Genomic DNA, 22,168 nt, shown 5'->3' on the forward strand with positions numbered 1-22,168 from the left:
CTCTTTTGTTCAACGGCGCTGCAAGATTGAGGGGGGGGGGGGGGGGGGGGTGGGAAGGGGAGGCAGGAAACTCCCGTGCCCGGAGGCGGGTAGAAAGGAGGGGAGAGAGGGAGAAGTCGACGCGGCACATGCTTTCGCTCGCTTATCTCTCTCGCCCTGCTTTCCTTTATTTTTTTTATTTTTTTTTATCTCAGGCTCTATTTCGCTGATGGGGCAAATAGGATACCAACGCGCCACTTGCGCCGTCCACATACCAGTTTACTTAGTCATACCCCCTCAAGCGTTCCTTTGTCGCTGGTGCACTGACCGACTTATGTTAGCCTATATTTATTCCTATAATCATGTGGTCAATATTGTTGACAGTATTCACCAGCAATTGAAAATACAGTGCATGCTTGGCTATTATTTGGTCATGTCTGGCCCAACTTTGCTCATCGCACCTGAAGTGGAGATTTTCAGTACCAGCCAGGCCGAGCCATGAGGGATACTTTAGTGTTGTATGCTAGCGACGTCCTGTGGACAGAAGTGTAGGCCAAGTTATACTGGGTCTGTTTGCTCTTTGGACAAACAAAGTAGTTGATCACGTTACCAGTTAACGTTACCTTCAACTAAACCCCATGTTGTTCTACGTATATGACATGGTCACATATGCATTACGATTGTCGAAAATAGGCTATCAAAATGAGGGGGAAAAATCTGTGCTAAAATCTCCAGTAGTCTTCTAATAAAAACGTAATCAGTATCAAATCATTGATTAAAGGTGCAATCAGTAAGATTTGTAATGTTGTACAATGGTCATTTCAATTAATGATATGGTACAATTTGAGTCATATTTTTCAAGCTCTGTAATAGATAAATCAGGCCAGAGCATGTGGTTTAATGTTGTTTTTATTAGTTACTACGGAATAAGCTGAACACGTAAGCCATAGATGAAGAGTTCGATGCATGGTGGTCATTGCAAAAATATGATTTATTCAAATAGATTGAGACACATTATCCAGTGTGTGATGTGTGTACAGAAAGAACATGGATACAAACGGAAGAATTGGCACTCAATGTTTTGGGGAAAGTCATGCTTTAATTTCTTTGATAAATGGACCAAGAAATGAATGAAAGATATTTGCATAAACCTCAAACAAGGAAATATTCCTTTACTATCAAGCATTCCGGTTAGTGGAGATATGCAACACATGGAGTTGGACAGCACTTTATATGGCATCGACGGCACCAAACAGATGAGTAAAAAAAAAGGCATGTAAAACCAAGGGAATGTTCACTTGGGCGTCTTTAGTCAGACACACAGCTGTGTACACACACACACACACACACACACACACACGTCAGAATAATCACCACAGTACAGTCGCCCATGTCATCTCCTTAAATGGTCAGTTACTACATCAGACATAAGGGATAAACAACCACAAATCCCACATCTGTAGGGGATGCTTTCAGACTGGAAATTCTCTTCTTGTCGACATTCTCCTCCTTTTCCTATTCTCTTCCTCCTCTCACTGGCCCGGGCTCTGAGATAAAGCTCCCAGAAGGCCGTTGGCCGTGCTGAAGAGGTTGATGGGAGAAGAGCCGTCTGTGATCAGGGTGGACTTCAAACCCAGAGACTGGAGCAGCTTGACCTAGGGGAGGGGAGGGGAGGGAAGGACAGAAAGCGAGAGAGATTATATATCAAATATGATAATTGTTCCTTTCCGTTACAACTGATTGAAGAAGATCCAGTGCTCCAGTTCCAATATCTTAAACGGTATCTTATAAATCCTGATAATGTTTTGTCACGCTAAGATAGCTAATTTATTTAAATTGAGATTGGGTGGGAGAAAGACAGACCTGCTCTGTGAAACGTAAAGTCAAACGTCACAGAACGATTCTGACCCGAGCAAGAGCTTAATGATTCTCCAGGTGCCATTTTTATTCAGACAAAACGTATTGTGTAGCACAAATATGACAGTGTTACGGTGTGTCAGGAGTTATGTACCTGTAGCTCGGGGCCGGCTCTGGCCATCTCCTGCAGGGTGTCGGCACCGATACTGTCCACCAGCTGTTTAAAGCGGTTGCTCTCTATCTCAGCCAGCTTCTGCTGTTTCTCCACTTCCAAACGATCCATCTCTGACTTATAGTTTAGCTCTTGCTCCCTCGCCTTGGACAGGCGGTTCAGCTCGCCCTCCTGCACACACACAATTACAGGTCAGCTACACATAGTATGTGAACCTTTCAGAATTACACAATGTAGAACAGCTTCAAACATTCATCAAACAAAACAGACCCACACACACAGGTCAGCAATTACAGGTGAACTACTGGTTGTTTCAGAATTAAACCATGTCGAACACACAGCAAGAGGATACGTACAGCCTCAATCCTCTGGGCCTCAGCCTTCAGTTTTGCCTCGTTGACTGCTGCCTCTCCCTGGATACAGGCTGCCTCTGCTCTGGCCTGGGCCTCTGCCTTGGCTGCCCCTGTACTCTCCACCGCCGCACTGCAACACACAACGACACACTGTTAGATGGTTAAGGTTGGAAACACTGATCCTAGTGCTGTACCTTGGGGAAACTTCTTCACCCCAGCGCCACATATCTAACCTCCGCATTCACACAACTCACAATAGCATTATGTTAGGATCGCTGATCTAAAATCTTACTCGATACAACTTCACAGTCACACTACTAAGAACAGCATGATGCTAACTCTAGCCATGCTAATTCTAGTCTCTTGCCATAACATTTTCCCATCAACGATGCTAACATGTGTTAGCGTTATGCTAATGCTATCCCCCTACCATTACATTTCCTATAAGCGATGCTAACATTCGTTAGTGTTAGCGGCAGAGCATTAATGGTCACCTGAGGGCCTCCAGCTCCAACAGCTCTTTCCTGGTCTTCTCTGCCTCCGCCTGGTCTGTGATCCTCTGCCTCTCCAGACGACCACGTGCCTCCTGCTCGAGACGCTCTGCCTCATGGCTGTAGGGAGGGAGGGGAGAGAGAAGTTAACGCTTACCCAATTGGCAAAAACAACCCAATCTGAAGATGAACTCTGTGTGTCTGTCTGGTGGTAGGTAGCCTAGCAATTGAGAGGGTTGGCCAGTAATCAAAAAGGTCACTAGTTGGAATCCCTTAGCCGAACTAGGTGAAAAATCTGTCAATGTGCCCTTAAGCAAGGCACTTAACCTGAATTGTTCCTGTAAGTGTGTGTGCACATGCGTGTTTGTCAATGACATATGGACAAAGCCATCGATCACGAGCCATTCATTCCTATGTGAAGGCGCATTGAAGCCAAATGAAGTCTTAAGGTGGTGTCTCATGGAGACATAACATGTGCAGCTTGAGCTACTCCAAGAAGTGAGTTGCAGGCTAGCTCAGTGCTGCCCACTCTCATTAAATAACTCAAGTTGAAGGCAGACAGGTGTACTGTAGGCTGCCATTAGCAAACAAATTATTCGTATAACTTCTGTAATGAGATTTTAAAATAAATCAGTTCAAGTAAATATATCTAGTGTATTAGAAGTCATGATTGTCTTCAAATTTTGTATACAAAGATAGAAATTTTTCCATTCACTATAATGGGGGGGATCCTATTTTATGCTAACAATTCCTGCAGTACCATGTTCGGCCTTGAACTTCGATGGCTTCAGAGGGGGAAATCCCCCCCCCCCCGTGTGTGCACGCGCATCTTGTGTCCTACCGTGCGGCAGCCTCCTGGGAGTTGGTGGTGATCTCGATGGCCAGCTGGACACTCTTCTGCAGGGAGTCTCTGGTCCTCTGGTCCACCGGCTCCACTGACTGGATGTCCACACTGCTGATGACCAGACTGTTCTGGTGGAAGCGCAGACTGGGACGCACTGCCAGCTTGTCATCAAAGCCAAACACAGAGGAGCAGATGATCCGGTTGGAGTTCTGTAGAGTGGAGGTGGTTAAAGAAGAGGTTAAAGCGTGGGGGTGTTATTGTTGTCTTTGAATCAATTGGCTTACGGTTTCCATAGGCCTACCTAAACTACAACCGCTCAGGGCTGGAGGCCATGTAGAATTTAAAAAGTGTGTTGAAAAGGAAGAACAGTGCAGATTTAGATGACTGAAGTGTGTGGACGGACCTTGTGAAAGTCGTCAAACTGCACGGAGGCGACGGCTCCTCTGACGCGGGAGGCGATGGCTTTACAGGCATCGCCCACAAAGTCTGGTACCGAGAACAGAGCCGCAGCCTGGGACGGGTCCGCGGGAGACTTCAGGTCAAAGTGCCTGTGAGTGAGTGAGTGAGTGAGTGAGTGAGTGAGTGAGTGAGTGAGTGAGAGATTAAATGCATCAGCTGGCCTACAGACTAGACTAGGGACACAGAGAGACAGACCAAATCGCAGAGGATTCTCAAGCACACACATACGCGCCCCCCGCGCCCCCCCCACAAACCCTACCAGTTGTAGCTGAGCTGCAGCTGCAGGCGTGCGTGGTCGGCCGTCTCTATGGTGATGATGTCAGTGAAGAAGTCCGGCCCCAGCAGCAGACACACGGCCTTGATGACATTGGTCCTCTTGGGCTTGTCCCCCGACAGGGAAAGCACGGTGAACTGCTCATCAGGACCCAACATTACCATCTCTGGCCCAAACACCACCCTGAGAGAGGGGAGGGAGGGAGGAGAGAGGGAAAGAGAGGAGAGGGGATGGGAAGAGAGAGGGAGGGCGAAAGGGAAAAGTTAACACTAGGGGCCCTGGTTAAAAGTAGTGCTCTGGTTAAAAGTAGTGCACTATATAGGGTGCCATTTGGAATGTAGGCTAGTTTTATGGGTTGTTTCTGGACAGGGCCAGTGTCATTGTCCCTCCACGTCCGTCTGCCTGTCAGCCATGTTTACCTGGCCTTCTTCTCCCTGTAGTCGTAGACCTGCACGGCAGCGTTGTGGGGAACCCTGTAGGACACCACCTCAGTCTTGTCCCGGGCCGTCATCTCCACTTCCTTTCTGCGGTCCGAGCGGTCAGCCAGGGGATCCTTTGTGGAGGTCAGGAGGGTCTCAACATTCTGAGGCAGATTCTTCGCCCACAGCTCCTCGTCCTGCGTCAGCATGTAAGTGTGGCCAATCACAGCACGGACCTAGAGCCAGGCAGCCAATGGGGGGGGGGGGGGGATTTAAGGTTGTTAAATAACAGGTGAATGGATTCCCTGGATCATTTGAATCAGGTGTTTTAGTGTATGTCCTAAATGTCCCCCCTACAGTACATGGTACACTACTTTTGACCAGAATCCTGTGGGCCCTGGTAAATCGTGCACTATATCATTGGCGCCTGAGCAATGGAGCAGGTGCAATCCCACTTTTTTACCAGAAAAAGTATCCATGTCCTTTTCAATGTTTTTTAGCTAGTCCATATTAAAATACATGTCTGTTTTATATAATAATTAAAGCTGCAATATGTAACTTTTTGGGCGACCCGACCAAAGTGGGAGTTATAGATGGATCGGTCATTCTCACTGAAAGCAAGTCTAAGAAGAGGTAGATCTGTTCTGTGTGCTATTTCTACACTTCCTGTTAAGTTTCATATTTGCATCTTTGACTTTTGGTTTTGTAAAACAGAAGAAAAAATATATTTTTGGTTATTAAAAAGATATTTCACAGTGGTTTAGATGGTACAATAATGTTTTGTCAAACAAAAATAAGGCGACCTATTAGAATTTTAGCAACCAGGAAACAGCGGAGCGATTTCTACATATTGCACCTTTAACAGATTGCATTTTTGTCTGATTAGGCTTCGCTGGACGTCTGGCTTTCTCATCCAATGGGTTTTGAGAAGGAGAGAGAGGACGCAAGGAGCATGCAATTGAGATGCTTCCCACTGACTCAAAGTAACCTTCCATCAGCCAAAAAAGATTGCACCTTTGCAGAAAACCGAGCAGTTTGCAAGAAGATAATGAGAAATAATCAGTAAGCCTAGTATTACATGATTAAATCTGAAATCATTTCTCCCCAAGCTGTTTAGAGGCATTTAACACCATTCTGCATTTGCACCATATATTTTCCCAACATTAAAATCAGTTAAAAATGTTGTTTTCATTCAGTTAAAAAAGTAACAGTCCTGACCGAGCCCCATATGGGACCGCAGCTGCTTCGCGGTTATAATGTGGCCGCGCTGTCTGTACACGCAAAATGGAAAAATCACAGAATATTTGTAGCTCGATGAAACAGTTCTGCTTTGCTTTATAAGTAATAATCGTCCAAATAAAAACCATTTCTACCCTCATTGCATCAAATACACTACATTACCAAAAATCTGGACACCTGCTAGTTTTAACATCTCATTGCCAAATCATGGGCATTAATATGGAGTTGGTCCCCCTTTTGCTGCCACAACAGCCTCCACTCTTCTGGGAAGGCTTTCCACTAGATGTTGAAACATTGCTGCGGGGACTTGCTTCCATTCAGCCACAAGAGCATTAGTGAGGTCAGGCACTGATGTTGGGCGACAAGGCCTGGCTCGCAGTCCGCGTTCCTATTATCCCAAAGGTTGTTCGATGGATTTGAGGTGAGTCAAGTTCTTCCACACCGATCTCGACAAACCATTTACGTATGGACCTCGCTTTGTGCACGGGGCATTGTCATGCTGAAACAGGAAAGGGCCTTCCCCAAACTGTGGCCACAAAGTTGGAAGCCCAGAATCATCTAGAATGACATTGTATGCTGTAGCGTTGTTCTATTTTATTCTGTTAAATTACTATAAAATAGGTGCTAATAGGACTGTGATAAGGGCTCAGGAAATAAGAGCATCTTGTCTGCTAAATTAACAAAAACAAGGCTATGCCATTGAACAGCCACAGGCTTCTACAAGCAAGCGCAACTGCTGAGGCTACTGCCTTTTGAAGATTGTGTTCCACAATATAATATAACCAGTTGATATTACGGTTTCAATAAATTAATCTTAATGGCAGTTTTTAATTGACTGAATATACTGTATATGGGGCAATTTAGCCATTAGGATTGGTTATCTGTAATGTTATGATAAATTAGCCATTGTTGCACACTGTTGGCATATAGATATATGCACACGGTTGTTTTCTGGCCTTGTGTTTAAAAATAAATTCAAATAATTTGAGTACTCGAGTTCAATATAATTTCTTGTGGCAGAACCTAATAAATAGTTGTATTCTGTTCATATGGATTCCCCTTTTGAAGAAACAATGTGGAATTGCAGGAAATGTATTTTTTTTTTTTAAAGAAAGCAAAAAGTGTTTGACAGTCAGGTGCCCAAGCACTATAGAGAATCAGCCAGGTCACACCAGATCCACTGCAGTTTTAGACGTTTGTCCAGGGGCCTCATTTATAACCGTTGCTTAAAATGTCACAACATTTCTGAGTGTGCCATTTCTGAAAATAAAATGTAAAAAATACATTTAAAAAAAGTATATATTTTTTAATCGGCGCACATACAAAAAATTTTGTACTTGGCGTACACCATACTATAAATATGCATGTTTCTCGTTATAAAATCAGACCTGTTGTAAAACTCTGCGTGCGTGAACAAGCATTAAAACTCAGCCTGGAAAACGCCCTCCATTCAACCTTTTGACACCGCAAAGGACGGTGTCAAAATGGTTGTGGACCTGTCAGCAGAACGTTTGAATTCAACAATGTTTTGCGTCGACTTTTCCCCAACCGAAACATGGACTGCCCGCACATTCTGAAACAGTGTTTACGCCTGGCTATTAGGTCCAATTAAGTGAGAGATTCACATGGTAATTGGTTGTATGGCTACGACGGGAATATGAACTCAGCACAGCCAGAAAATATGAGGAATTTATTCTGCAATGGTTGTGAAGATAAAATAAAATAATTTCTAGGTCTTAATTATTTTAGATTTTTTTTTTTATATTTCAAATGATTTTTGCTCTTCTCACTAATGGCAAATGGCTGAATTCTTGTTTGTTCTTTCCGGCTTTTAATTTTCATCAAATCCCACATTTGCACAAAATAGCCTACTCGCTTGCAATACAATATTTCAACCACTAGCAGATGTGCATACGCATGGTCTAAAGTTTGCGGGGAGGTGAGCACATTCTCATGTCAAGATTTTTGAAATATAAAAAATGCCAACTGTTGCGTGAAAATTGGAGCACGCACATGTCGGGGTGTATTTTGTACGTACACATAAATGAAGATGGTCGGTTCAATCCCAGTGCTAGGCACATCTCAAACCTTAACCCTTTCCTGACCCAGTCAGAATTCATGTGAAAAATGTACTGTCATGTTCAGGTTAACCCTATCCCAAAACGATTGCCTAAACTTAACGGTTAAGTTGCCATTTGGGACGTAGCCCCTGTCTTCAAACATTCCGCTGGGTAAAAACTCACCTTTCCTGTTTTGATGTCTCGGACATAGATCCCTTCGTTCTCGTCCAATGGGATGGCCTGTCGCCGTAGCATCACCTCCACGGCAGCCGGGGGGACGTACTCGATTGGTCCGCGTAGCATCCAGCGGTCACCGGGGCGACGTTGGACTCCACCCCTCCGGGAGAGCTTGGCCCTCTCCTCCTCCCCCTCATCCTCCTCTTCCTCCTGCTATCAGAGAGGAGAGGGAGAGAGAGAGAGGAGGGACAGAGAGATGAGGAGAGGGAGGGAAAGTGAGAGAGAAAGAGTGAGACAGTGTGAAAGCACCAAATGTACATTGAATGGATTGTGTACCAGCCAAACCAGACAGTCCTGTTTAGGACCGTCGTTGTATTTGACCAAGGTGCATTTGTGTCCCCTCCCATCTGCATTTCAATTCTTCCAGCCTTCCCTCACCTCCTGCGTATCGTTGAAGGCCTCTACGGCCCTCAGCACCAGGCCCTCCTCCTCAGAGAGAATGTAAACATCCTGGATGCCCTCCTCTAAGTGCTCCCCTGGCTGCAGGAAGAACGAACGCTCCCCCTGGGAGGAGGAGGAGAGGAGAGAGAGAGCAGTGTTAAATGAAAGCTCATTGGGGAAGTGACTAAAAGCTACAAAGGCGAATTAATGAACAAAACAGAAGTCACTGAACTTCCTCAAAAAGTGTGTAAAACACAAACAAGTGACCACACAAAAGGCGTGAAAGACGGAGCTCTCGTTCAGTCTCACCTTGACCACCCTCTTCTGACCCAGCTGTGGTTTACCGTCTGGTCCCACCGGGTCCAGGATCACACAGTACTGACGGCTGCTCAGCGTGGTCACGTTGACCACTCCCACCACTTCCTCGGCAACAGACGGGATGTGTGCCTCCCGCTCCGCCATGGTAACGAGCCACTCTTCCCCAGTGCGCCGGTCCCGCCCCCCGGCGTCACGGAATGGCCGCGTTGCTCGCACGTGCAGTGCTTTCTGAGAGTGGGGGGGGGAAACCATCAACTCATTTAGGCAGGTCCTACGAAACATCATAAGACTAATAAAATGTATTTTCAAAAGAATAGAAGAGCATATTGAGTTTAATTAGGCAGCCATGGCTGCGCCATTCAAATCAATAGTCCGTTGTTTTGTTTATTAAAAACAGACCCACCTATCCAGTCAGACATATTTTATAGTAAGAATATAACAGAATAAAATGCAAATAACATTTTTCTCACGGGGATGTGTGGAACCGCTGTTATATATATAAAAAAATAATAATAATATTTTTAAACAATTTTTTTATCCATATTTCAGCCCTTTCCTAACATTCACTCCCCCTCATTAGGGAGCAGCCGTAGGATCTGATCATCATGATACAGATAGAAAATAATACCAATCCTATTTTCAAAAGCACGCGAGTGTCATATTCACAGTTCACAAACTCCTCTGGGTTTTTGGAGTTGGCTATATACGCAAGCAAAAATAATAGGCCCACTCTTGATTTAGGCTACATTATTGCATGCCCAGTGGCGACCCGTCATTCAGGGCTGCCCCACCCGTTTTGAGCCCCACATTTTGGCATTAATACAAGAGAGATAGGAGAGAGAAGGAAGGTGAGTGTTAGGTCAAAGAGAGGGAGAGAAGGATAGAGGGAGAGAGAAGCGAGGGAGTAAGTGATAGGTAAAGTGGAAGAGAGAAGGAGGGAGGGGGGGGGGGTTCTAGATAAAGTGAGGGCGAGAGAGGTGTTACCTTGTCAGTGAGGATGAAAGCGTTGACGATGTCGAGGACCTCCTCATGAGCCCCTGGTAGATACGCCCCCACCTTTCTCACCTGCCACTCCTCCCCTGGACACAAACACACACACACACACACACACGGAATCACTCAGCTAGGTAGGTGTGTGCGCACGTCTGTGTATGATAGCGATACATCTGCTACTTGTACATGTACAAAAAATGTACATTTTTAAAAAAATTAAATACAGTATATATGTGTCTCACCAGTGACCCTGCGGACTCCGCCCCTGTCCACTCCCTCCTTGCGCGCTCGGAGGCGGATGGCCTGGTTCTCTCTGATCACCGTGGCTTTGATGGTTTCCAGCACCGCCACCTCCTTCCTGGGGATGTACGTCCCTATGGGTGGGGGTGGGGGGGGGCAGAGGTTAGGGGTCAGGGGTTAAAGAAGCATTATTAGGCAACCAGGTTGTGTTTAGAATCGGGTACTACATACCGTTTGGAATATACTACGTTTCTTGCATACTACTTTCTTCTACTACTTGTTTTTTGTTTTTTTGGACTTTGATTATATTGGTATTGTACTGCACTGTTGAGAGCTCTCAATAATGTATTTCACTGCACCTTTTACACCTGCTGTAAACTGTGAACGTGATGAATCAAATTGGATTTGACTTCAGCAAGTTAAATTAGAAACAAATTGAAAGAGCACTAGCTATCTCGTTAAAACAATGCTCTGATTTGGTTCCAAAAAATATATGCATTGATCAATGTCAATATGACCACTTTAAGGACCCAAGGAAAGTTGTAATGGATGTGTTAGGAGTTGAACCCAGAGAGCTCACCTGGCCCTTCAAACAGCCACTCATCTCCGGCAACCCTCTTCTCTCCTCCCACGTCCTCAAAGTCCAGCAAAGCCTGCAGGCGCAGAGCAGTGTCTGGGTAGACGATCTGCAGTGCTGTCATGTTCTGGGAGTGGGTGGGGATAGAGGAAAAAAACATAATTTCTTTAACTCTCCAAACTTCTAATGCCTAGGCTTTAACTCCGCAGGCTAACACAGTTGTGGCATGCAGGAGAACGGGGCTAGCACCCAGGTCCCAGACAGTTATATTATCTATCCAAGTGAATGCCTACGCTTTAGCTCAATGGGATCATAATGGAGGGGTTTCAGTGAACCACACTTGTGTGCTGAGTAACCTCTGCTCGGACACCTGAAGACTTGCATTAGCACCCTGCACTGCTAACACCTAGGCTTTAGCGCTGACGTCTAACAGACAGACAGACAGACAGTACCTGCTGGATCTCCTCTCCGGGGTAGAGGGGGAAAGGGTCCTGGGTGAGCCGGATCTCCAGGTCAGCATGGCGAAGCTTGGCCTGTCCCGATTGGTCGAAGAGCACCTGTCCGTTGTCGTCGCGAGCGACGGGGTTGAGCACCACGCAGTAGTGGCGAGGAGGGACCATGGTCATTCGCGCGGGGGAGAACAGCACTCTGGGAAGGAGGGGACGATACAGTCACCTAGTGACTGACACACTAATCTAGACCGATTCTGTACATCAAATTGTATTTGTTACATGCGCCCAAATACAACAGGTACCTTACAGTGAAATGCTTACTTACAGCCCTTAACCAACAATGTTTTAAGAAAAATAGGTGTTAAGTAAAAAATAGATAAGTAAAAAAATTACAAATAACTAATAATTAAAGAGCAGCAGTAAAATAACAGTTGTGAGGCTATATACAGGGGGTACCGGTACAGAGTCAATGTGCGGGGGCACCGGTATTGAGGTAATATGCACATGAATGTATAGTTAAAGTGACTACGCATAGATAATAAACAGAGTAGCAGCAGCAGAAAAGGGGGGAGGTGCAAATAGTCTGGGAAGCCATTTGATTAGCTGTTCAGGAGTCATCCAGGACCTCTATACCGGGGTGTAAAAGCTGTCTAGAAGCCTCTTGGACCTAGACTTGGCACTCCGGTACCGCTTGCCGTGTGGTAGCAGAGAGAACAGTCTATGGCTAGGGTGGCTGGAGTCTGACAATTTTTAGGGCCTTCCTCTGACACCGCCTGGTATAGAGGTGCTGGATGGCAGGAAGCTTGGCCCCAGTGATGTACTGGGTGGTAAGAACTGTCCTCTGTAGTGCCTTGCAGTCAGAGGCCAAGCAGTTCCTATACCTGGTAGTGATGCAATCACTCTTGATGGTGCAGCTGTAGAACTTAGGGATCTGAGAACCCATGCCAAATCTTTTCAGTCTCCTAAGGGCGAATAGGCTTTGTTGTGCCCTCTTCATGACTGTCTTGGTGTGTTTGGACCATGATAGTTTGTTGGTGATGTGGACACCAAGGAACTTGAAGCTCTCAACCTGCTCCACTACAGCCCCATCAATGAGAATGGGGGCGTGTTCGGCCCTCCTTTTCCTGTAGTCCACAATCATCTCCTTTGTCTTGATCACATGAAGGGAGAGGTTGTTATCCTGGCACTACATGGCCAGGTCTCTGTCTCATCGTTGTCGGTGATCAGGCCTACCAATGTTGCGTCATCACCAAACTTAATGATGGTGTTGGAGTCGTGCCTGGCCATGCAGTCATGAGTGAACAGGGAGTAAAGGAGGGGACTGAGCATGCACCCCTGAGGGGCCCCCGTGTTGAGGATTAGCATGGCAGATGTGTTGTTACCTACCCTTACCACCTGGGAGCGGCATGTCAGGAAGTACAGGATCCAGTTACAGAGGGAGGTGTTTAGTCCCAGGATCCTTAGCTTATTGATGAGCTTTGAGGGCACTATGGTGTTGAACGCTGAGCTGTAGTCAATGAATAGCATTCTTACGTAGGTGTTCCTTTTGTCCAAGTGTGAAAGGGCAGTGTGGAGTGCAATGAAGATTGCATCATCTGTGGATCTGTTGGGGCGGTATGCAAATTTGAGTGGGTCTAGGGTTTCTGGGATAATTGTGTTGATGTGAGCCATGACCAGCACTTCATGACTACAGACGTGAGCACTACGGGTTGGTAGTCATTTTGGCAGGTTACCTTAGTGTTCTTGGGCACAGGGACTATGGTGGTCTGCTTGAAGCATGTTGGTATTACAGACTCAATCAGGGACAGGTTGAAAATGTCAGTGAAGACATTTTCCATTTGGTCAACAACCTGCTCGGACTACACGTCCTGGTAATCCGTCTGGCCCAGCGGCCTTGTGAATGTTGACCTGTTTAAAGGTCTTTCATCAGCTACGGAGAGTGTGATCACACAGTCGTCCAGAACTGAGTGTAAACGTGTTTGTACAAGGCATATGTTGACTAACCTAAACCTGTAAAGAAACACCTAAAAGGTGCCATTAAAAACTTGATAGTTGGTAACGTTCGAAGTGTGCTGTCAAATAGTGTGTGATGCTGTAACCACAGAGAGAAATGGCTTGTTTGGCATCAGGAGGCTTAGAAGAAACTGAAAACAACCAATCGCACTAGTAATTAGGAAACTACATGCAGACCTTATCAGATAAACACACACACACACACACACACACACTTCCTCACTTCTCATTGTTCTGTCTGATGTACGTGAGTGGTCCTATCTCCACACGGGCGATATTGGTGTTTTGGTCAAGGACATGGATGTAGTGGTGGGGCGGAATACGAATGATTGACACATCCGCATGCCCCACAAATTCCATCTCGCCTCTGCTCCCGCCATTCTTGGAATACATCTGGAACGGCCGGGGTGGAAAGAGTTAACAGGGGTCTATTCAGTGATGTGAAACGTACCACAATATAATGAAATAGAGCTGACACAATTTCCTATTCTGACAGATAGACAAGATATAGATTATAGAACAGATATATGATTATCTGAAAAGTTCTGTAATGTTATGTCCCCCAGAACAGGCCCCTTGAAGTAGCCATTTTTACAATACTTTTACTTCACTACATTCCTAAAGGAAATAATGTACTTCTTACGTCATACATTTTCCCCTGACACTTTCTGAATGCTTAGCATGCCAGGAAAATTGTCCAATTCACACACTTATCAAGAGAACATCCCTGGTCATCCCTACTGCCTCTGATCTGGTGGACTCACTCAACACACATGCTCTGTTTGTAAATGATGTTGGAGTGTGCCCGTGGCTATCCAAAAACCTAACATTATAATAAAATGGTGCAGTCTGGTTTGCTTAATATGGAATTTGAAATAATGTATACTTAAGTATATTTGAGCAATTACATTTACTTTTGATACTTAAGTATATTTAAAACCAAATACTTTAAAACTTTTACTCAAGTAGTATTTTACTGGGTGATTTTCACTCGATAACACTACTGGGGCAACTGACGCAAACTGGATGGGCCAGGTAATAGATACGCAGAAGGGCTTGACAGAACAAAAGTAAGTACGGGTCTCTTTATACGAGGCAAAACTATGGACACTCCCACCAGGTACACACATCTGTGCCAAACACATGACAAATCGGTCATACAGACACACACCTTTCAAACTGGCACGCCCAAAACTATTGCTATTTCACTGTACAGTGCCTCCACCCACTCAAGAACTATCAAGCAAGAGGGACAGTACACATAGCTCATGTACTATAGCGTCTACATTGAGCTCATGCAGTTATAAGGTGTGCGCTGTGTACTGTACTAGGTGTGAAGGGACAGTAACCATCGTCACCCACACCATCTCACAGAAACAATCCCATCCATGACACCAAAAGCACATATGGTATACAACAAAATGTCAAGTGCTTAAAACATTTTTTTGGGGGGGGGCACATATATTTGCAGACAGCAGTGGATGCATAAATTCTGTCCTGATTTTCAAATTGCAATGATCAGTCATGCTTTTGGTCTTAAACTCATCTGGCATGTGAAGTTTGTTGTCTCCACAGCAACATGTTTTGCATTGATAATGCTCTGTGTTCTAGAGGCAGAAATGCAGATGTAAGTGTGCAAGTGTACAAAATAAATCTCCCCTTTTCAACTTGGGTAAAATCTAAGCCTGACATTCAACTTCCGTAGAAAAGATAGCTTGCCCTACATTGAACACCACAGTGGAAAATAAAATGTTGCAGAATGAGTCAAAGAGCATAACATTCATCTCTGCTGCTTAGAGGGAGAGAGGAACCCCATAGATAAAGCTTTTACAATCAGTGGTGTAAGAGATATGGACATGATATTGTTTATTTGAGTGGGTAAAGTGCATCTGTTTTGCAGTTAGTTCCGTACCAGGTGATATGGGTGTTTCCCTTACAGAATTAGGAAATAGCACACAAAGCATTATTGTAAGGGCTAGTTCTAATACTTTAACAGTACATTATTCCGTCCTCAAATTCATCTTAAGGCTAAGTTTATCGATGAACATAGCCTTAATAAGATATTTTTGGGAAACCGGACACTGTGTATCCCTTTCAATGCTGTGACCAGTCAACTCCAAGGAAGTATGACGCATTTTCATTTGGAAGTTATGTTCTAGGCGTTTTATTAGCAACTTTTGAAATGTCTTGAGAACAGATTCCAAAAGTTCAGAATGTAAATGTAAGCTTAATGCATTGGATCAAGTTGAGATGTAAATGTTATTTTTTAAATTGAAAGCGCATTCTGTTTCACAAACACAAGTTGTAGAAGTTTCCTTTTCCAGTACTAGAGCATGCACTTTATTTATCTAACTAGGCAAGTCAGTTAAGAACAAATTCACAATGCCGGACTACCCCGGCCATACCCTAACCCCGCGACCCAATGGGACTCCCAATCACGGCCGGTTATGATATAGCCCAGGCTCGAACCTGGGTCTGTAGTGACGCCTCTAACACTGAGATGCAGTGCTGCGCCACTCGGCAGAACGGCTACTAACTAATCTAGAGTAGCTGTGAAAGTTTCTTACCATTGTTGAATAATTGAGCAGATTCTCCACTTCTACTAGCTTGGCAAACGTCTGTAGCCAGATGGTCTGGTTTTTTAAACAACTTTATTTGCGCGTATGTGTGTTTTGAGTGGGTTGGTGGGCGTGCCTGGCTAGGCTATGCAGAAGAGGCGTCACTAGTTACCACAGACACAAAGTCTAAACCCCGCCTATTTCTAGAATTTCTCTTCTTTAAAATATGATTTTAACCTAACCTTAACCACACTGCCAACCTCATGCACAAGACGAACCTTAAAATAAGACCAAAAAGCACTTACTTTCATACATTTTTACGATATAGACCATTTTTACTTTGTGGCTGGGCTATCTAGAGGAAACCATGCGGAAGCAATCCCGGAAAAACGATTACAAGTAACGTGCTTTACTGGACGACAGCTGTTATGTAGATATTCATAAATGTACTAGATACGCTTGATACGCTTGAAAACCATTGTAGTATCTAGTTCCTTTGCTCTAGGAGCCTATTGACGCAGTACTGACAAATGTTTTTTTAATAATAAATGCTACGTTCAAGTACCAGTCGGAACTAGGAAACTTAAAAGTGTCCGACTGGTGAACGCGGTACGTGTATAACAAACAGTTAACAAGTCTGAAATATCCGAATTTCCAAGTTCCGAATGGTACATGAACGCGGCATAACCCTGTGGTAGGCTACCATAACTCGATTTCTTTCACGTCATCAGTCCCGAACACACCGACTGCGTCATTGCATCAATGCTGCATAACATTTTGCACAGCTAGGCAACTATACTGATGCAGGTATCTTTTGCAGACGGTTGGACACATGGAGGAGAGAATCATGTAAGCAGTATCCTCAAAACTATGTATTTTTGACACAACTGCTGACAGCTACTGGGACATAAACACAAAAAAATGCTGCTTGGAGACAAGTGTCCACGATAGTAGTATTGCCAGGTCAGTTTAGTAGTGAGCTTGTGCTAGATGTGACTAGTTAGCTAGCTATCCTAACCTAGCCAATGAGGTGTGTGTGAAAGAAATAGTCATAAATTATGTACTTGAATACTTATTAATTCTAATGTTTTCATAGTCAGTTTCATGTGTTTATTAACATCTAATTTAGATTTAACCTGTATTTCTTCCCTACATCTTTGCAGATCTAAGACAAGATGAAAGTAAAAACATTCTCTTCCCAATAGTTTTTTCCCCACCTGCATTTTGTCAGACCAGTGAAGATGGTGGTAACCTTTTCCCATTGTTATCATACCAACTGTATGTCGTATAACCTTAATTAGAGGTCCTGCTCACCTGATGTTAATGGGAGAGGGAAGGGTTTAAGGTGTGGTCTTTACTCCCAAATTTCACTTAAACATAACTTCCAAATGAAGAGAGACAATGAGACATAAAATAATCTGGGGGGTGGGTGGGGGGGGGGATAAAATGTTATGTACAATGGTGGATGGTTCTTAAAATAACCTTGGTGTTAGGGGGCTCTTAAAAGGGCCGTTTCACTCCACGGCATGCTGCCATGGGACTTCACCTGCTGGCGATGAGAAGTAGGTGGTCAGCTTCTCTCACCTGGAGCGCCTGTCTGGGGGCGTTGTTGGCGCCTGCCCTGGTGACATCAGGTAGGTGACCATTTGGCGTGTCAGTCTCCATCCGGAACGGGACCTGGAATGACCTCTGCAGGTTGTGGAGAACTTCACGCAGGCATCGACATTTTAGGGACTGAGACCAAGCACGCCGATACATTCTCCACCGGGCTGCCAGAATCCCAAAGTCGCATTCAAAAACGAACCTTGCTCCGAATAAGGATTTTAAACCAACTCTGGGAAAAGCTATAGTCCTAATGAACATTCTATAAAAGTACATCTCATGTCACATAGGGTCTATTAACTGGCAAGGTTGCACGTAAAATATCTAATATCAATCAATTACGGTATCAAAGAGTTTAAAAATTCACTAGAATGTAGTTTACAGGAGACACATCGCCAGAAGTTCAACTGGGCTAATGGACCCCGGTAGTTGGTATCCATCCGGGCGATCCTGGCTCCAACCATCTGGAGCAGGTGATCGCTTCGGTCCAGACGAAAGTAACTTCTAAATTCCTCTCGAAATTGTCGAAGCTCTTGAATGAGACGGTGGAACTCACCTGCATGCTTTCGGGACTTCAACCACCTCTGGACCCACACAGACATGCGCTTTCGGCGGGGTTGGTCCCAGCCCATCAAAACCACCTTCCTCAACGTTGGTCTCATTGTTGGAAGAGCCTCTCTCTGCTATCTTGACTATTATTGCATTTCGCTATTTTGGAGGGAAATTATATTATAGGCTCTCACAATACCTTTTCAGATGTCATCGAATAAATAATAAAACACAATGTAAAGAAATTATGTAATCTAATGTTTTTATAATGTAAATCAAGTTTTTAATGGATATGTGTGCAACATAAATTCAACATTCACAATTTGCTACTTCCTGTCAAGTGTACAATTTGATGCACCTGCACCACACAGAACGCTCTGCAACTGCCTCTCCAACGCAATGCTGCAAGGCAAACGCAGCGTTCCATTGGAAATGAATGTACTTCTGGTGTACTAAAACGCAATGTGTTCGAAGCGTAAGGCACTGCACCTCAGTGCTAGAGGCGTCACTACAGACCTTGGTTTGATTCCAGGCTGTATCACAACCGGCCGTGATTGGAAGTCCCACAGGGCAGCATCCGGGTTAGGGTTTGGCCAGGGTAGGCCGTCATTATAAATAAGAACTGACTTGCCTAGTTAAATAAAAAAACATCCAATAAAGGAGGTATTTTCAGGAGGTAATACAGGAGGTATTTTCTTAGGCTGCTACTAGGGTGCCATGGCAACTATATAATTGTGTGATGATACCAAATATGTATATAAACCCTGGATTTCTAATGGTATGATTTCTAGATGCTTTGAAGCCATTGATTGGTCATATTGGCACTCCTCAGAAAAGCAGTCCTCCATTGGAATGAATGGAATTATACAGTATTTCATGTTTAATGGTTCAAAGACATAATTACATGTATTTAAGTATTTTTTGTTGTAGTGGGGACAGTAAAATTAGAACTTCCAAAATGTATACTTTAAGGAAGAATAAAAAGATTTAGCTCACATAATATAATTTAAAAGTATGCATTGGAATGTAAGAAAATACACGTTGCAAAAACGAATGTCGATATTAGTAAATGCATTTTGATAGCTTCTAAAATATTATTACAACAGTGGGGGAGTGCAAAGATGGAGGCGCGGTGGCGTCAAAACAGCGCCCCCTGTCTGTTATCTAGTGTATATATAAATCATTGGATGATACTGTATGTGTGAGATAATGGTGGCTCAGATAGTTTGTTCAGTCGGCATCTCCCATAGCAAAGGGACACATTTCAAGGCCCACTTAATCCAGTTTGTTTAAATATCTGGCCTTTTCAGCAGCTTCCAGACTATTTATATAAGAAGCCAAGTATTGTGTTGGCAGTATCATGTTATGGGTATACTTGTCATCGGCAGGGACTGGGGAGTTTGCCAGGATCAAAATAAATATGAAAGGAGCAAAGGCCAGGTAAAAAGTTAGAGGAAAACTGCCTCAGTCTTCTGAAAACCTAAACCTGGGATAGAGGTTTATTTTTCAGCGAGACAATATCACAAAATGTAATGCCAAATACACACCAGAATTGCTTTCCAAGAGGTGTTTAGTGTTCCTGAGTGGTCTAGTCTCAGTCCTGCTTTAAAAAAATCTGAGGGGTTTAAATAAAGCTGCCCATCAATGATGCCCAACCAAATTTACTGAGCCTGAGCAAATTTGACCAAAAATATGGATATACTATGCCCTAAGAGTTGTGCAAAGTTGGTCAAATCTTAATGAAAATGATTCACAGCTGTAATGGCTGCCAAAGGTATTAGCTCAGGGGGATGGAGAGTTATTACTTCTTAATTTGGAAAATGTTCTATAACTTTCTTTCACTTTGAATATCTGGAGTAGGTTGTGTAGAATTGTAGAACACAATCTAATTGAATCCCTTTTTAGATTGGATTTTAAGACAGCAAAACGAGAAAGTTCAAGGGGGTGTAGGATTCCTATTGGCACTGTGCACAATTCTCCACAATCTAATGTTATATTTATATCTGCTAAAAGGAATTAGTCTATGTTCAACTAAAATACAATATATTTATAGTATATTTTCCATTTATAGAATCCCACTCCAGTTTCAGACTAGCCTACCCTCAAATTGAGCTATAATAAAAATGAAATCATTCTTTTCTAAATATAGGTACAGACATGACATGCATTTCAGACAGTGTTGGCAGTATTTAACAAGCAGCAGTTGTCCTACTTTGACCCTAGTGAAACAGAATTGCAGAGCCCTGGGTACATATTCATAAAGCGTCTCAAAGAAAGTGCTGATCTTTAGCTTTTGAGATCCTAGATCAGCACTCTTACTCTATGAATGTGGGCCATGGACAGTAGCAATTATACCCAACTGCAGTCTTGAGAAAATTGATCAAGGAATACCATTTCAATTGATATCATGGTTCAAAGTATAGTGATTCTTGAATGAAATAAACGGACTCCAGGAATCTCCTTTATGCACAAACAATGGGGGACGATTTTATTGGTCAATCTGTTGCAAGTAAAGCAAAACTTAGCTCAAAGTTCTTCACCACGATGAGACTGGTGCTTCTTTTCAAAAGCAGTGCAGTGGTGCTAGAATGGTAGATTCCTGATGTCATGTTGGTAGTCAGAGCAGAAGAGGAGAGCAGAGTATATGTCAGCCAACAGAACAGTTCTGCGTCCAAAACAGCACCACAGTGTTCCCTACATACTGTAGTGCACTACTTTTAACAAGGCCCTGGTCAAAAGTAGTGCACGATGTAGGGAACAAGTTGTCATTTCAGATACAGGCAGGAGTTTACACAGTAGAGCCCACAGTTAGTCAGGCAGCAGTCAACAAACCCATACGTACAGGATATATATCATTTATACATGTATTCGTATGTACATTCAAACCCATTCAATAAATAGAGACACATTCAAATTAATTAATAAAATAAACAAACAATATGGAAGATTTTTGTCGTTGTAATACTTTACATGACAGAGGACATGTAAACTGGTAAAATGAATGACGTTTTCGTTTGGGAGTTAACACTTCCCAGTGAGCAAAATTGGTGGAAAGACATTATTTTGCTCATAGGGTTTAACATGAAGGCATCATTTATAATAGACTAGAGGGGGTCAGTTGCAACAGTAGACATTAGAAGAAGATGCCGTTTTGGCTTAAATCGTCACCATCCTTGTCTTTTATCTCCAACGCCTCTCACTCAAAGCATATCTTCTGGAACTAAACTTTGCCATCGAGTGCAAATTATATTTAGTGGCAGTTTCAGCGACCTCTTTCAGTCAGATGAGGAACACTGCTTTTACATTTCAATCACGATGTCAAGCTGAACTTCGACCCTAATCTTCGTTACAACTGACATTTGTGAACATATAATTCATTTTTGAGGAATGATATTTGATTTGTATGATCAACTCCACAGTTTATATCCCTTGCCGGAGGCTTAGGTCTACTTTTGTTTGCATGGAAAAGAATGTTGATCATACAATTTGCCAATGTACCTTTAAAATCAGTTATAAAGCATGAAAAAAAAAAAAATCTATCATAAAACATTTCAAAATGTTAAAATCGAGTAGCTGATTTGGTTCTGGGTGCGGAGATGAATAAGTCCTCCAATAAGCCATTTTAAACAGTACCATAACTGACCATTGTAAATAGTAACTAAGTTAAGAGTTACAGTGTTCCCAGGTTAATATTGGCCAATGGTCAAAAAAGCCATTCTCTCATTCCTTATCATGCAGCAGAAAACAGCCCGATGCAATTAAGTATAGTCCAGCGTATTATACAGTAGTCCCTCTATCTGTTCACTTTTCTTCCATGTACCGGTAGAGAGATCTGGGACCAGGCTAGTCGAGTCCCAATGTCAACCAACTCCAAGTCACAACCCAAGGCAGTGGTCAAGTGTTCAAGGTCTGTTCACCTTTGGGATTGAGCTTCAAGGACCACATTTCAACCCTCTTGACTTAGGCTTCGTCCCAAATGGCGTTCATGACCCAACCTGAGTTACATCGGTGCCATTGCACGCTGTCAACATGAGTAAACGGCGCCAAAACGGAATTAAAATCACAAGTAAAACAAAATAGTGGTTGAAATAGTGGTGAAAA

General features: G+C 43.6%; 1 protein-coding gene across 1 annotated transcript; it reads right to left on the reverse strand.

Annotated features, from left to right (window-relative positions):
• Positions 1-951: 951 nt before the first annotated feature.
• LOC139420955 (major vault protein-like) lies at positions 952-16,089 on the reverse strand. Its single transcript, XM_071171392.1, has 17 exons — positions 15,926-16,089; positions 13,582-13,751; positions 11,346-11,541; positions 10,897-11,020; positions 10,319-10,450; positions 10,068-10,162; positions 9,075-9,311; positions 8,763-8,888; positions 8,331-8,537; positions 4,849-5,084; positions 4,415-4,612; positions 4,100-4,244; positions 3,694-3,905; positions 2,856-2,972; positions 2,365-2,491; positions 1,991-2,179; positions 952-1,634 (listed from the first exon to the last, which is right to left on the reverse strand). Exons 1-17 carry the CDS (start codon positions 15,926-15,928, stop codon positions 1,512-1,514), a joined length of 2,637 nt encoding a protein of 878 aa, XP_071027493.1. The 5' UTR covers positions 15,929-16,089; the 3' UTR covers positions 952-1,511.
• Between the last annotated feature and the right edge of the window lie 6,079 nt (positions 16,090-22,168).

The sequence above is a fragment of the Oncorhynchus clarkii genome, chromosome 12 (genome assembly GCF_045791955.1).
Source record: "Oncorhynchus clarkii lewisi isolate Uvic-CL-2024 chromosome 12, UVic_Ocla_1.0, whole genome shotgun sequence".
Classification (NCBI taxonomy): domain Eukaryota; kingdom Metazoa; phylum Chordata; class Actinopteri; order Salmoniformes; family Salmonidae; genus Oncorhynchus; species Oncorhynchus clarkii.